At 33.3% G+C, this 15,446-nt stretch overlaps 1 protein-coding gene across 1 annotated transcript in view; it reads right to left on the bottom strand.

Annotated features, from left to right (window-relative positions):
* The window catches only part of LOC117167191 (retinal homeobox protein Rx-B), a 191,478-nt gene that overhangs the window by 142,800 nt on the left and 33,232 nt on the right, over window positions 1-15,446 (bottom strand). The window contains exon 2 of the mRNA XM_033351916.1: window positions 11,014-11,092. Coding sequence (XP_033207807.1) covers window positions 11,014-11,092 — 79 coding nt within the window. The remainder of the gene's footprint in view (window positions 1-11,013; window positions 11,093-15,446) is intronic.

Below are 15,446 nucleotides of genomic sequence, written 5' to 3'. Positions count from 1 at the left end.
TTCTAACGGCTTAGGGGATCTTTCTGGAAAGTTACCATTTTTTTTGTGAAGAACATTTTTTAAAGGTTATACTCGTTCAGACCCACAGATTCTGAATTTTTCAATTAAAAATTACTAATTTAATAATTACAAATTTTTCCTTCGTCAATTCTAATATCATTTATGAGCCGAAAAAGGTTCGACCATCTCAGTCAATACAAGGCTCGTCTTGAGACGCGTAAGCGTCGTCTCAGCCAAGACAAGGCTCGACTTGAGACAATTAAACGCCATTTTGCCTATCATGGCCATACAAATAAGACGAAGGCCTATGCTTCAACTCATTTTTGAGACGCAGCCAGACATCAATGTCTTGGAGACGAACTCAAGACATAACCAAGTCGAACTTAAGTCGATGCATTTTTACTCGTATAGGTTCTAAATTTATTAGTTATCGTCAGATGGCCCGGTTTTGATCGTATAACAAGACACGCTCTTGTCGCGTGTAAATAAAAATAGAGTCCCATCGAATATCATTTTAAATGAATAAAATTGAGTTTTTTTTATATCCGCTTTAATCGGTTAAGCCCCTTTTGAAAATAGAAGTTGTGTTTAAAATACAATTACGAGCATTTTTAATTTCAAATGTGGATGAAGGTGAGGATTACTAGAGCATTTACCTTAACTTTTCTAATTTTTAATTGAATTAAAAATCTCATTAAGATAATATTTGCAAGTCTTCTACCCATCTATAAGAAAAGTTGACAAAACTTTCTGAAATATAAAGAAAAAAAATGATTAAATTTTTTAAATTCTCTAAAATTTTAATTTTTGATTGGAAATATCTGGTTGTAAATACCTTAAGAAGTGTATCAAAGGCTGACTTGACAAGACAAATCCCGAGTCTAAGTATACGCCCTACTTTAACGCTTCAAGTGGAAGTATTGTCCCTACTTTCCGGATGTTTATTCTACTAGCTCCTGCGTAGCCACTCCTAAAGACATTTTCATTCTATTTTGCTTCTGAATAAGCTTCAGCCCCTACATTGAAGGTCTTGCCTCTATATTTTTGAGATTTACTTATGTCTCCTTTAATTTTCTTTCAAGGGTATTGGTTTAATCCGACTTTGAATTTTTTTTATAGGTACGGCACTGATTCTATATATATTTTTTCCGAGGGATTTGTGTATGAAAGAAGAAAATCTTGTCGAATAACCGGGGATCTGCGAGATCCTCGGATCAATAAAATGTTGAAAAGTCAAAAAATTTGTTGAGGAAATGTTTATTTTCCCGACAAATGTAAACTTTGCGAAAGATAGAAACCAGCGGGTAGCAGACGGCAGCATTTGAAAGATTAGAATCGTTTGCTAATTTATTTTTTTACTCACAATTCCTACTTAATAGAAGAATTCTAGAGATTCACGGCTCTTCCAAAGGACCAGGTCTTGAAGATAGTGCCCCCAAATTTTGCGAAATATGTTGCGAAATGAAGCAAAAAGCAGAGAGAACTGACATGCCCTGTCTGTGTTTTGTATCTGTATTTGTGATCAACCACCAGGGTAGCTATTACCTTCATTCTATACAAGGAATCGGGGCGCCCATCATTATCGTCTGTGGGTCAAGACTACAATTCTCAAATGAGAAAACCTCTTCTTGGAACATTGACTTTTCGATGAGAATATCATCAATCGATATTACTTCAAAAATAATAAGACACGCGTCCCGGATCTTTTGGTCCCTTGTAAGAACTATGAGCGTTTGTAGATCATATTAGCTAAGGGTGCAGAAACTCTACCGGTTCGAGCGCGTGAGCTCTCCTCAAGATCCGTTGGTCCAGTGCACCAGAGTCTGACTGGTAACCACGCTGTCATGGATTCGAATCTTTTTCTCAACTTTTTTTATCGTATTGTGAACATGTCAAATAATAATTTTTAATGCTTCCCCGGCGAATAAATTATTTGGTTGAAAAGTACTGCTGGGAAATAAATATCATGCAGACACTTTTCGAATAATTTATTTGCATAATTGTAATTTTTTTACATTGTTTCGGGTGATAATCGTCATGGATTATCACGTAGCTGGGTGATGCAATGTTCACTGCAGTGACGGAAGAAATGAGAATCAGCCAAAGATTAGGCAGTTTTCAATTTGGAAATAAAAACAAAAAATGTGAATACAATTTTCTACAAAATATTGAAATGGACTTTTTTGGCAAATAACATTTTCAAACGCATAAATTTGACGAATAAAACAATTTATGATTGTATGTAAATTTATAAAGTTACCCAGTTTGAAATTATAACTAGATTATAAATGATAAATTTATCAAGTTACCTAAGAATAATTTTCAAAATTACAAATTTAGAATTCGCAAAATTTTGAAAGTAGGCCCTCTGCAAATTTATTTATAAATCGGAAGTTTATCAAGTCCCCCGACTTGAAATTTCGAAATTACACAATTTTCCAGATTTATAATTTTAAAATATAAATTACAAATTTATCAGTTTGTAAAATTTTTTGTTCTAAACTACCAAATTTATCACATCTACAAGTTTAAAACGTAAATGCTTACATGTTTTTTAAGTTGTAAGTTTATGAATGCATTTTTATGTAAATAAACTATGAGTAAAGTTACGGGACTGGCCACTACGGTATCTGGCACGTGCCCTTCTGTAATCGGAGGATGTCGCTTGCTTCCGCTAACGTTCAAACGTTTCTGGCTCGTGTAAAAGTTAGATATTTTCCTTGCAGCATTCATAAACGTACAATTTAAAAAAAATGTAAGCACTCACCACAATTTACATTTCAAAATTTAACATGTCATAAAAAAAAAAAAAAAAAAAAAAAAAAAATTTGACGAAATGATAAATTTGTCATTTATATTTTAAAATTATAAATCTGGACATTTGTGTAATGTTGAAATTTATAGTCAGGCTACTTGATAAGCTTGCAATTTATGAATAAATTTGCATGAAGCCTAATTTTGAAATTTGATATTTTTTAAATTTATTGCTGGGTAACTTGATAAAATGAAAATTTATAAAGAAAAGTCAAGATTCGCCAGTTTTGTAATTTTGGAATAATAATCAATGTAAAAAATTGTACAATATCTGGAATAGTTATTAGGCAACTTAATAATCTTGGAATTTATAAATAAATTTACAGAGGGCCTAATGTCGAAATTTTATAGTTTTGAAATTTGTTGCTGGGTAACTTGATAAATTTATAATCTATAATCCAGTTATAATTTGAAACTGGGTAAATTTACAAAGGACCCCGCACTAAATGTATGGGAAAATGGCTTTCGGTGGATTTAGTTGAAACTTTTTAATTTTTAAGGTTATAAGTGCCGGATGCAATATCCATAAAAAAAATCCAAAAAAATGGACAGTTTTAGCGCTATACGGCGCTAAGCGCTCAAGATCAGTGAATAAAACGAATTACAACAGATTTTGTTACAAAAGCGATGTCAACATAGAAATCGCGGTTCAGATCATGGTCTGTCATATTTTCGCCTAAACCGATTACTCATATAGCGCGCTTCTCAAAACGATCAAACGCTAAGCGCCCAAGATTTTAACTTGACTAATTCATCACTTTTTTGAAGGCAGAAATGGTACCCAAAGTAACATTAATAACTAGTGCGCACATACCGATAATAACATTCTACCCTTAGCAAGAGGGTTGAACGCTAAGCGCTCAAGGTCAGCGAATAAAACCAATCCTAGTAAATTTAGCAACAAAAGCGATGTCACTATAAGAATCACGCATCAGAATGTAGTCAGTAATATGTTTAGCCAAACCAGTGAGTTACTAGAATTGGTTCTATTCGCTGATCATGGGCGCTTAGCGTTCGGCCCTCTGGCGAAGGGTACACTGTTATTATCGATGTGCGCACTAGTTACTGATGTTACTTTGGATAACATTTGTGCCTTTAAAGAAGTGATTTATTAGTCAAGTTAAAATCTTGGGCGCTTAGCGTTTGATCGTTTTGAGAAGCGCGCTATATGAGTCAACGGTGTAGGCGAAAATATCACAGACCACGATCTGAACCGTGATTTCTATGTTGATATCGCTTTTGTAACAAAATCTGTTGTAATTCGTTTTATTCACTGAGCTTGAGCGCTTAGCGCCGCATAGCGCTAAAACTGTCCATTTTTTTGGATTTTTTTACGGATATTTCATCCGGCACTTATAACCTTAAAAATTACAAAGTTTCAGCTAAATCCACCGAAAGCCATTTTCCCATACACTTAGTGCGGGGTCCTTTACATACAATAATAAATTATTTTATTTATCAAATTTATGCGTTTGCAGATGTTATTTGCCAAAAAAGTCCATTTCAATATTTTGTAGGAAATTTTATTCACATTTTCCGTTTTTATTTCCCAATTGAAAACTGCCTAATCTTTGGCTGATTCTCATTTCTTTCGTCGCTGCAATGAAGACTGCATCTCCCAGCCACGTGATAATCCATGACGATTATCACCCGCAAAAATGTAAAAAAAATTACGATTATACAAATAAATTATTCGAAAAGTATCTGCATGATATTTATTTCCTAGTAGTATTTTTCAAATAAATAATTTATTCTTCGGGGAAGTATTAAAAATTATTATTTTACATGTTTACAATACGAAAAAAAAAGTTGAGAAAAAGATTCGAACCCACGATAGCGTGGTTAACAGTCAGACTCTTTTCCACTGGACCAACGGAGCTTGATGGGAGTCTATGCGCGTGAACCGATACAGGTTCTGCACCCGTGGCTATTTATTTCCCAGTAATATTTCTCAAAAAAATAATTTATTTGCCGGGAAAGCATTAAAAAATATTACTTTACATGCTTACAATACGAAAAAAAAATTGAGAAAAAGATTCGAACCCACAGCAGCGTGGGCGGCAAGGGAACAAAAAATCCGGGACACGTTTTTTTATTATTTTTGAAGTAATATCGATTGATGGTAGTCTCATCAAAAATTCAATGTCCCACAAGAGGTTTTCCCCTTTGAGAATTGTAGTCTTGTCACACGGTCGAATACGAAGGGTGCGCTGATTCCGGGTATAGAGTGAAGGTAACAGCTAGCCTGGTGTTTGATCACAAATACAGTTACAAGAACACAGGCAGGGCATGTCAGTTCTCTCTGCTTTTTACTCCATTTCGCAACGTTTTTCGCAAAATTTGGGGACACCATCTTCAAGACCTGGTCCTTTGGAAGAGCCGTGAATTTCTAGAATTCTTCTATTATGTCAGAATTGTGAGTTAAAAAATAAATTAGCAAACGATACTAATCTTCCCAATGCTTCCGTCTGCTACCCGCTGGTTTCTATCTTTCGCAAAATTCATATTTGTCGGGAAAATAATCATTTCCTCAACAAATTTTTTGATTTTTCAAAATTTTATTGAGCCGAGGTTCTTGCAAAACCTTGCATATTCGACAAGTTTTCCTTCTTTCGTACACAAATCCTTTGGAACAAAAATATGTATGGAAGCATTGCCGTCCCTATTAAAAAAATTCAAAGTCGGATTGAACCAACACCCTTAACGCTCTTAAATTTTAACGCGCAAAATATGTGGCGTTGTTGCCTCGACGCCTGCGCCCTCGTGACAGATACTTTGTTGTTTTCTCTAAAAGTCCATCATCAAAGTTTGTAAAAGCAACAGTTAAATTGGTCTTAAATAATAAATATTAAAGTGGTAACATCGAAATGGGTTCAAGAGGAAAGAAGTTTGCCCTAATTTGATGGCTGCAAGCAAAAGGAAAAATGCAAACCGGCGCTAAGATTTTAAAGATAGTTATAAAGAACCCAGATCCACCCCCCCCCCCCAAGGTATTAAAAACACGAGAAGAAACGTCAAAAGAAAAAGGTAAGAAGGATACAAATGTTTTGTATTGAGTTTTTTCTGTACCGCAAAAAATAACTCCAAATTAGTTACCACAGATTCTGGAGAAATAGATTTTCCTTTCACGCAATTTTCTTTTGAATTGGCGAATCACGAAATTGAATGATTTCAGTTTAAGAATTTAGAAACTAGGGCAATGTCAAAACCATGCAGATATTTTGATCTGGCTCCGATCAGGGCCAGACCAGTCTAGTTCGGGTCCCGATCGGGACCAGATCTTGGATGAAACACACGCCCAGATCGGGGCCAGAGCTGGACACCCGATCGGGAAAGCCGATCGGTACACGATCAGTCTCAATATAATCCATTCGTGAATTTTACGAATGGAGATTTAATATAAGTAAACTTGAAACTATCGAATGGTCCTCTCCTTTCGAAGGCCACCTTAATATTTTGAATTTCCAATTAGGTTATTTTAATGTAAATTTAAAGTACGACATGCACGAAAAGAAGAGGTTTCAGACTACAAAATTTAATTATACTTTTGAGAAACGAAAGATTATTGTAGATGGTATCAGTTTCGAGGAAAAGGTTAATTTTTTATGAAAAAAATGGATGATGACCAAAAATATTTTTATTACAAATTTTAATTTCTTGAAAAAAATGTCAATAAAACTTCTTAACAAATTAGAAAAACTTTTTTCACAAAATGATTTCCTACAACTTGACATTTTCGAATGCTTCCAAGAAGATCAGTGGGAAATAACCTATGATTTACGATTTATTCACATTTTACTGTAAAGAAGTTCAATTTTCTGTCAAATGCATTTCTTCTTGAGAAATTTGAGAAGGTGGTTGTAGATAATATTTTCGCCGAAAAATTGAGCTATCATTTATTCTATCGTTTTATTTTTTCAAATATGTTAAGAAGCAATATAGACCAAACAACTTTTAAACAAAAATGAAAAGTTTTGAATTAAATATTTCTGGTTATAAAAATATTATTTACAGAATATGCATTTAATTAATTTTTATTGTTAATTATTAATTTCGACCTAATGGACATTTTTATAAGTTGAAATGTCATTGTTTATAATAAAAAGGAAAAATAACTTTGTTAAGCATTTTAAACTTCGCGCGAAACCAATTAGATGCCGAATGCGACGCATGCGCATTTGAGTAACTAGCTCTTATTGAAATCCCTACAGAATTGACATTTTGCATTTTGATTGTACTACTTGATTCTGAAATTCATGCTATGAAAATTTGTCCTTAATGTATGTCTTTAATAAATTTATTATTAATACAGAATCAAAGTTTCAATAAAAGAATCGATTGTATCACATACTTTATTCTCATAATCTAAAAACACTAAAATTTTGTTTCAGTAGGAAATCGGTCGGTCCTAGGTATGGGCTACAGAGTTCTACCGATCAGGGCCAGATCGGGAAATCCGATCGGGGCCAGATCGGTATTAAGTTTGAAATCGGGCGATTTCTGCATGGGAAGCGATCAAGATTTGACAATTTTATATTGAAAACTAAATTGAATCATTCAAAGTTGAAGCTTCTGAAATTCTAGAATTTAAAATTGTGATTACAGAACAAAATTATAATATGACCTTCAAGCTAATCAGGCGAATTGTTATAAAATCAAAGAATGAATTTAATTATAGTAAACAAACTTTCAAACTAAATTATAATTTTAAATGGGAAATATTAAAAATGAAAAAAAATGTACTCCAGAACCTTGAAACTTAAAGAATTCGACCTTTACTTTAAACTGCCAAAATTTACATTCACAAAAAATTGTGATATTAAAACTTTTTTTTAAATCAAATTTCAAATTATTTGTGTTTAATTCAAATCACATGGAAACTAATAATTTACAAATTGCTAATTAAAATGTCCCAAATTCAACCAATTTTCCTCAAATTTAAAAAAAAATGAAAAAAAGTATAGATTCTTTTCAAAAACAACATATTTCCCTCTCGAGAAATTCTGCGATTTCAAGCGTAGGTCCCTGCTGATTTCAAATGGATTCGGTGAGCAATTATTGTTTTTCGTACCTTATTCTCCAAAAAACCGACGTTGATTACAGCTTACTTGTAACCACTCTTAATAAGATCACCGATGTTTATGAATATATACCAAAGATTTTGATGTACCATTTACAGTGAAACTCTTCAATAGCCCTCTCTTCCATAGACCTTCCGAGAATTGACGCCGCGCCACAGGAAGATATAACAGGAGCTGCACGGCGGCTGCGGGGTCTGCGGTTGTCACTCAGGCGTGCACTGAACCGTGAAAAAACAAAAGCGGAACTGGCTATAATGAGTTAGTTCCCACCCACCATCACCCCGAAAATCGGCGCTATAGAAGAGTTTCACTGTACTTAAAGTAATAAATTGTTTCTTCAGAATGTGATATTTTTAAACCAATTTATTTCTCTATGCCAAGGGGTGTATCATTCCAATATTCTTTATACATTCACTAAATATTCCCATACACGTATTCTTTCAATATTCTTGGTATTCTGAATATTCTTTCTAATCTCAGATATTTTTCTTATTTCAAAATATTCCGAAATATTCGCATATGTTCTGAAATATTCCTCAATTTTCCTTTGCGCTCTACACGTTTTTAAGGATTCCAAATTATTTTAAATGATTTTAAAAAATGTCAAGAAATTCCAAAAAAGTTGATGTATTATTGTGTAATTACAAAAGATATTCAAGTGTTCAAAAGGATTTTATTAAATTTCAAAATAAGCTAAAGGGATTTAACAATTCTTTTGAATTAAAAAAGATTAAAGTTTATTAATGAATTTCAAAAGATTTCAAGTAATTTTAAAGAATTTTAAAGTATTTCAGAAAAATTCCAAAAAGAATAAGAATTTTCAAGATATTTTAAAGACTTTAAAATACTTTTTATGAGTTCAAGAGATTTTTAGTCATTTTGAGGGATTTTCTTGAATTTCAATCGATTTAATATAGTTTAAAATTTTTAATAATTTTTCAAAAATTCAAAAGAGTTTAAGGATCTTCATGGAATTTGAAAATATTTTTATGTATTTAAAGAGATTTTCAGGAGTTTCAAAAGATTTAACGGGATTTATTTGATTAAATTCTTTTTAAGTTTGTAATCAAATTCCAAAGTTTTCGGATTATTTAAAAGAATTAAAAATATTTTTAATGAATGTAAGGGAGTTTAAGTAATTTTTAATAATTTTTTAGGACATTCGGTAGAATTTAAATGAGTTTTAAGATTTTAAGGTAATTCTAAAATATGAATAATGTTCTTGAATTCTTTAAATTCTGGTAAATCTTTTGAAATCTTCGGAAATTTGTGGAAATCCTTTAAAATCGATTAGATTTCTGAAAATATATATTATATTTTTTTTAAATCTTTTAAAATATCTTCAAATATTTTTGGATTAAGTTTAAATCTTGATTAAGCACATAAAATATACAATAATAATTTGTCATTTTTTTAAAATCTAAAATCTTAGTACATATATTATTATAAGCGTAGCAATATTTTTTACAGAATTTGTCATAAAAATTTTCAGATAGCCTTGCACAGCTGTACGTTATATTTCAGATTTATTTTGCATACTTCAAGCTAGGCTAGCCGAGAGGCTTTAGGCGTTAGGAATGCGAAACTTATAGGGTTCGAACCCGCGCGGCGAATAAAAACTTTCATAGCGTGCGATTATAAATAGTGTAGTGATTGTGTAATGGTAAATAATTGTGTCCTTAAACATGTGAACAAATATTAGAGTATAATAGTAATAATATAATAATACAGATGATTAATTTTTTTGTGGCAAAAAATCGGTTATGATTTTATAGAACTGTTCTCTATAATTTCGGGACTAGTTCAACGCAATGTAAAACAAAGACGATTTTTACTTTTATTGAACTACCCAGCGTATCATCTACTATAAGATTAGTTCTATGAAATTTAATGGATATTTTTTTCTGTGAGCAAAATAACTTGAAACATTACGCAAATGTCACTATGTTTTCTTCTTACTCCATTTTGTAAATTTTTGGTCCAATAATTTTATTCTGTACAGGAAGGTAGAGTGGGGAGCGATAAATTAGAAACAAAAACTAAGCCTCTATTTTGACGCCCCAAATAGAAGATTCGGCAATTTGTGCCCGTAAAAGCACTAAAGTAGGGGCAAAAATTCTATTGCAATATCCTCTAATTTACAACATTAGCCCCTACAAATATTAGCCTGAAAAGTCTCAAAGTTTGACCTATATTTCGACTCGCGATCCTTCAAAATTTATCGTGGCTACAACATTCAGGTAAACATACATACTGACATAAAGCCATATAGCAGACAGCCACCGGCAAATGTTAATGATTTTCGGACTCTGTGAGTGCCAAAACCAAAAGATCCGTTATAAACCAGAGATAAAAAATTTGGACGATTACATTACGCTCTTATGAATGAGAATGTAAAAATTAAATTTTTGAAAAAAGACGCAAGTACGAAAAAAAATGGATGGACTAATAGAATATTTAATTTTCAAATTATAACTCTAAACTTGTTTGCAAAGTCTTCAGAGGCCAACTAAGTTCAGTGTAAAAAATTGATAAGCTATTATAGAATCCGAGCCCTTAATTTCAGACCAGAAATATACTTTGAAGATCCATATCTCTTGATGTCCATTATTTGTTAAAAATATTTGCTAATAACAATAAATTTTACAAGTTAACAATTTTTTCCTTCTCACACCTCTGTGCAATGAATCGAAGTGACGGGAAGTAGAAGAAAAATTGTATCTAGGAGATAGAAAAAATTTTTAAATCGACACTTGTCTCGCTGTTTGCATGGTTAAATGAACAAAAAGAAAATGAAAAATCCACTCTCACCATTCAATGAAAAAATTTAGTCCTGAATTTTACAAAAAAAAAATATCAAATCAGTGTATATTTGCGTTCAAATATTATTTCGAACCTTTGTTTTTTGATTTCATGGCACTGTGTATTGATTCGCCACCCTTCAGCTTTTGAAATTGGTTCGATGATGAAAACAAAATCCTTCGTATTTTCAACCCACATTTACAAAAAGAGTACCTATACTCTGGGCCCAGTAAATTTTTAAAAATTCTTTTCAGTGGACATGTGTTATCCGAATTTTTGGAAAAAATAAATATATTGAAATAAGCTTGACAACTACCTCGTTTTCTTCTTTTTGATTCCATTGTTATCAGTCTTCTTTTTGGAGTCCTTTTTAGTAGGCGGTGCTTCATTGCAAACTGTGAGAAAAAAAAGGTGAAATTAGAATGGATATCATTACAAGTAGTTTTCCAAAAAGGTTGTAAGAAACATGCTTTTTAACTAAACCATATTTTGTAATTAAATATATATCAAGGATTATTCGAAAAAATTGACGAAATAAAAAATAATCCCAATAATCGTTAAAATGGGTTATAATTGAAATATATTGAACAAAATTATATTAAAAGTAACATTTAATCCCGTGTATAAATTTTCCCGGTTGGCCCTACTACAAAAAGGTTTCCGGTCGGATTCCGGCCGGGCTACCCCTGGCTGGGTTTCATGGACAGGAACCGGTCGGGAGCCGGTTGGGCTACATTTTTCTCGAATCACCAAGTCGGGAGCCGGCCGGTTACTGGCCGAGCCAACCCTGGTTATATCTCATGGTCGGGAGTCGACTGGGCACTGGCCAGGATAATTTTGTTGTCAAAATTACACATTTTTTAAGAGCTATGATGTTATCAAAAACGTAATTATGGCTGATAAATGAATTATCATTTGAAAAGTATAATTTAAAGATTTATTAGAGCAGTGAAACAGAAATAAGCTGTTTCAAATTCTTTCAAAAAATATTACATTTTTCTAAATATTTTAACTTATTAAATGAAACTGTTATCAATTTTGGTATCTACATCAGCAGAAATATTACAATTTTCACTATTTTCAGACAATGTTTGGTCTGCGCAGTTTCAAATTTACTGCCGTGTATAGCCCCTTCTGCGTCTAGCGACTGCGTAGATGCTGCAGTGTTGCCAGATACACCGCATTTCCGCATTTTACACCGCATTTTGAGACTCGAATCCACAATCCGCATTTTGAACTTTTGATGGATTTCTGTGTACAATTATATGATGCAGGCGAACGTAGGCATTTCTGCCAATCACCTGCCAGTACGCAGCCATTCTGTCCAATGGGCACTCGCTCGCAGCGTAGCGTTTTACGCGTTTTACGTTTCTAGTTCCTAGAATCTAGATACTCCATAGACATATAATAATGGAATGCTAGCTACGGCTGTCAGAAGTAGAATATGGAGTAGAATGAGAGCATAAATCGAGAAAGTCAACCTGTCCTTTTCTAAGGATGACAATTGGTAATTGGTGGATAAATACTTTTCTAATAAAAGCAGATGCAAGATAAGTAGAGCAAATCACCATCCATAGAGAAAGACAGGGTGACTTTTTCGATTTTTTCTCTCTTTGTATCCTCTGTTTCATTTCTCACAACCCTAGCCAGCGGTCCATTACTATATGTCGTTGAGATACTCGGTTAGATAGGTTAATTGAGTTGTTTCTGCTAGATGTGTTACACCTTTTTTAATTTAAAATTAATCATCTTTATTGTGGATAAATTGAAGGTATGTTTCTAGGGAGGAAAAGTAAGTTATAAGATCACTTTCAATTCTTTTAGTCTGAATTGCTGACAAAATTCTTATTTAAAAATCTGATATCAATCTACGGATACAGATTACAGTTTACGGTGAGTAACATAACCTTTCTTTTTATGCGTTTGTAAGGCATGAACATTTCTAGCGAGGAAGAAAATGCACATGAGAATCAAAGTCCCACAAAAAAGAAGAAAACTGGTCTGACTGGGAAAAATAAAAACAGAAAGCATAATCCAGCAATTTACAATGATAAATTGGAGAAAAAATTTCCTTTCATTAGAGCTCATCCATCTGACCCATCTAAAGCACAATGCAAGTTGTGCCCTTCAAGCACTACTGGAAGGAGATCGACATTTCGCTGTGAAAGGTATGCGTTACTTTTTTTCTAGAACATTTATAATTTTTTTTTAATCATTTATTGATAAAAAAATATCGTTTAGATATCTGTAGATCTTTTTTAAATTATCTTATTATAAAATATCAAGTTTTTTTTACTTTTTTCACAGATCTGATATCGAGAGGCACCTTAAATCAGAACGTCATGTGGCTAGTTTTAACTTAATCAAAGCAGGAAATGCAAAAAGTTTGGAATCATTCCTTAGCAAAGAGAAAATTAATCCATTAGATGAACAAGTGAAATACGCAGAAATGAAATTAGCAGGATTTGTTGCCGCTCATAATGAGCCTTTTTTAAAAATGGACCATTTAACGGAAGTCTTGAAGGATGTTTTTCCCGATTCACAAATTGCTCAAATGATTACAGCCAAAAGAACAAAAACCAAAGGAATGGTGATAAATGTGCTGGGTCAAGATGAAAAAGAACTCAAGGTAGGATTATATCTCGTTTCTGGGATCTGCAACAAGTGTTCAGCGAAGATGATTCCCATGGAGCGGAAGAGGGCGCTACGGCTGAAAGACTGTTTGAGCTAATAAAAACTTCGTTTGATAGATATAAAATACCATTCAAAAATGTGATTGGGTTCGGATCAGACGGTTGTAACGTCATGATGGGTTGTAACAACAGCGTCGCCTCAAGAATGAGAGAATTGTGTCCAGGACTACGGGTGTGCAAGTGCATTTGCCACTCTCTTCACCTTTGCTGTAGTCAGGCCTGCAAGTGTCTGCCACGTTCATGCGAAGATCTAGCTCGTCACATTTACAACTTCTTCAACAGCAGTGCTAAAAGATGGGCACAATTTGCTGAATTTCAGGTTTTTCTTGAATTGGATATTTTGAGAATGCTTCACCCTAGCCAAACAAGATGGTTGTCGCTTCTCCCTGTAATCGTTAGGATTTTAAACCAGTGGGATGCTTTGCGGCTTTTCTTCGATGCCAAGTGGCTTGGAGAACGCCTGGTGTCAGCTGAAAGAATACATATTCTTTTAAATGACCCCATTACAAAAGCTTTTTACTTTTTCTTAGAGTGGGTCCTTCCTAAAGTGACAAAAATGAACGAATATTTTCAATCGGAGAAGCCAGTTGCCACATTCGTTCATGAAAGAATGGTGGATTGTTATACAGAACTTTTAACATCTTTCATGAGAAGGGATTACATCTATATGACGCCAGTTAATGACATCCGTCCAGATGATGAGTCAAAGTGGGTGCCTCTGAACCAATTGTACTTGGGAATTAATGTTATGAAGCAGCTCCTCCTACCTGAACTAAGTAACAAAGAACAAGCAGCGAAAGATTTAAAGATAAAATGTTGCCTATTCCTTGTCGCTCTGTGCGCCCCATTGAAGCAAAGGTATTTATTTTTTGTTTACAAAACAAAAAATTATTTTATTCAGATTTAGAGAGATATAAATGTACATTATATTCGCCGTTAATAATTATTAAAGGTATGACTTTGATGATCCTGTCATGCAACGTTTAAACGTGTTGGCGCCACAAACAGCTCTTTCTCAAAAAGAAAGGGAAAGGACACCATCGCTTTATACTTTGGCAGTTCTGCAGCCGCGAATAATCAACCCACAAGATACAGGCGAGTGAATATATTATAATATAAGGAAAAAACTTAAAATTAAAAATGAATTTATTTTAATTAATTTAATTAAATTAACTCTTAAAATTTTATTATAGTTGTCATACGTTTTTCTTACACAATGTCACACACCATATTTCTTTTTTTTCACATGCTCTTGCATTCACTCACGCATTACTTCATACAAATCAGTAAGGGGGCAAAATGGTACCCCATTGTTATTTAAAACTTTTTATTTTAGGGAAATTGCAAGCATTAGATGACCAGTGGAGAGCTCTACCCATCCAAGGTGAGAATTTGCCGCAAGAATTGAAGTGTACAAAAGACCCCGAAGAGTTTTGGCACAAGGTAATTAATTTGTTTAATTTTCGTTGAATTGATTATATCTCACTTTTGTAAGACATAACTTTTAATAATTTTCTCTGCAAAAAGTCAGTTATATAATTTATGTTTCAGTTATATGTTTTCGAGACTGAAATTGCAGAGAGGCCCTTCTGCATTCTGGCGCTTTTTGCTCTAGAGACTGTCTGTTCCCATTTCTAACGCTGACTGTGAGAGGAAGTTTTCAAAAATCAACGATATTAAACCTAAGAAAAGAAACCGCATGCTGACTACTACTGTGTGCGGCGTGCTACATGCTGATGCTGCTGTTCGCGAGAATGGAGGCTGCTGCGTTGTTTTTAAGCCTCGTAAGAGCATGTTTGATAAAATGATCTCCGAAAATATTTATAAATCAAATAAAAATGCAACGGCTTTAGGCGACGAGATTGAAAACGTTTTCTCTGACTGAAGACTGATTACCGATGACGCTTTAGACAATGATATACCTGAGAACGTTTTCCCTAACTGAAGAGTAAAAACTGATGATGCTAGTCAGTCAAATTAAGTTATAAGTTTAAGTTTCATTTACTCGTTTTAAACTGTTGAGTTTATGAGTTTTATTATTTAATTTATGAGATTT

The sequence above is a fragment of the Belonocnema kinseyi genome, chromosome 2 (genome assembly GCF_010883055.1).
Source record: "Belonocnema kinseyi isolate 2016_QV_RU_SX_M_011 chromosome 2, B_treatae_v1, whole genome shotgun sequence".
Taxonomy (NCBI): domain Eukaryota; kingdom Metazoa; phylum Arthropoda; class Insecta; order Hymenoptera; family Cynipidae; genus Belonocnema; species Belonocnema kinseyi.
Note: the sequence above shows the minus strand (reverse complement) of the source record. Positions and strands in the feature narration are given on the sequence as shown.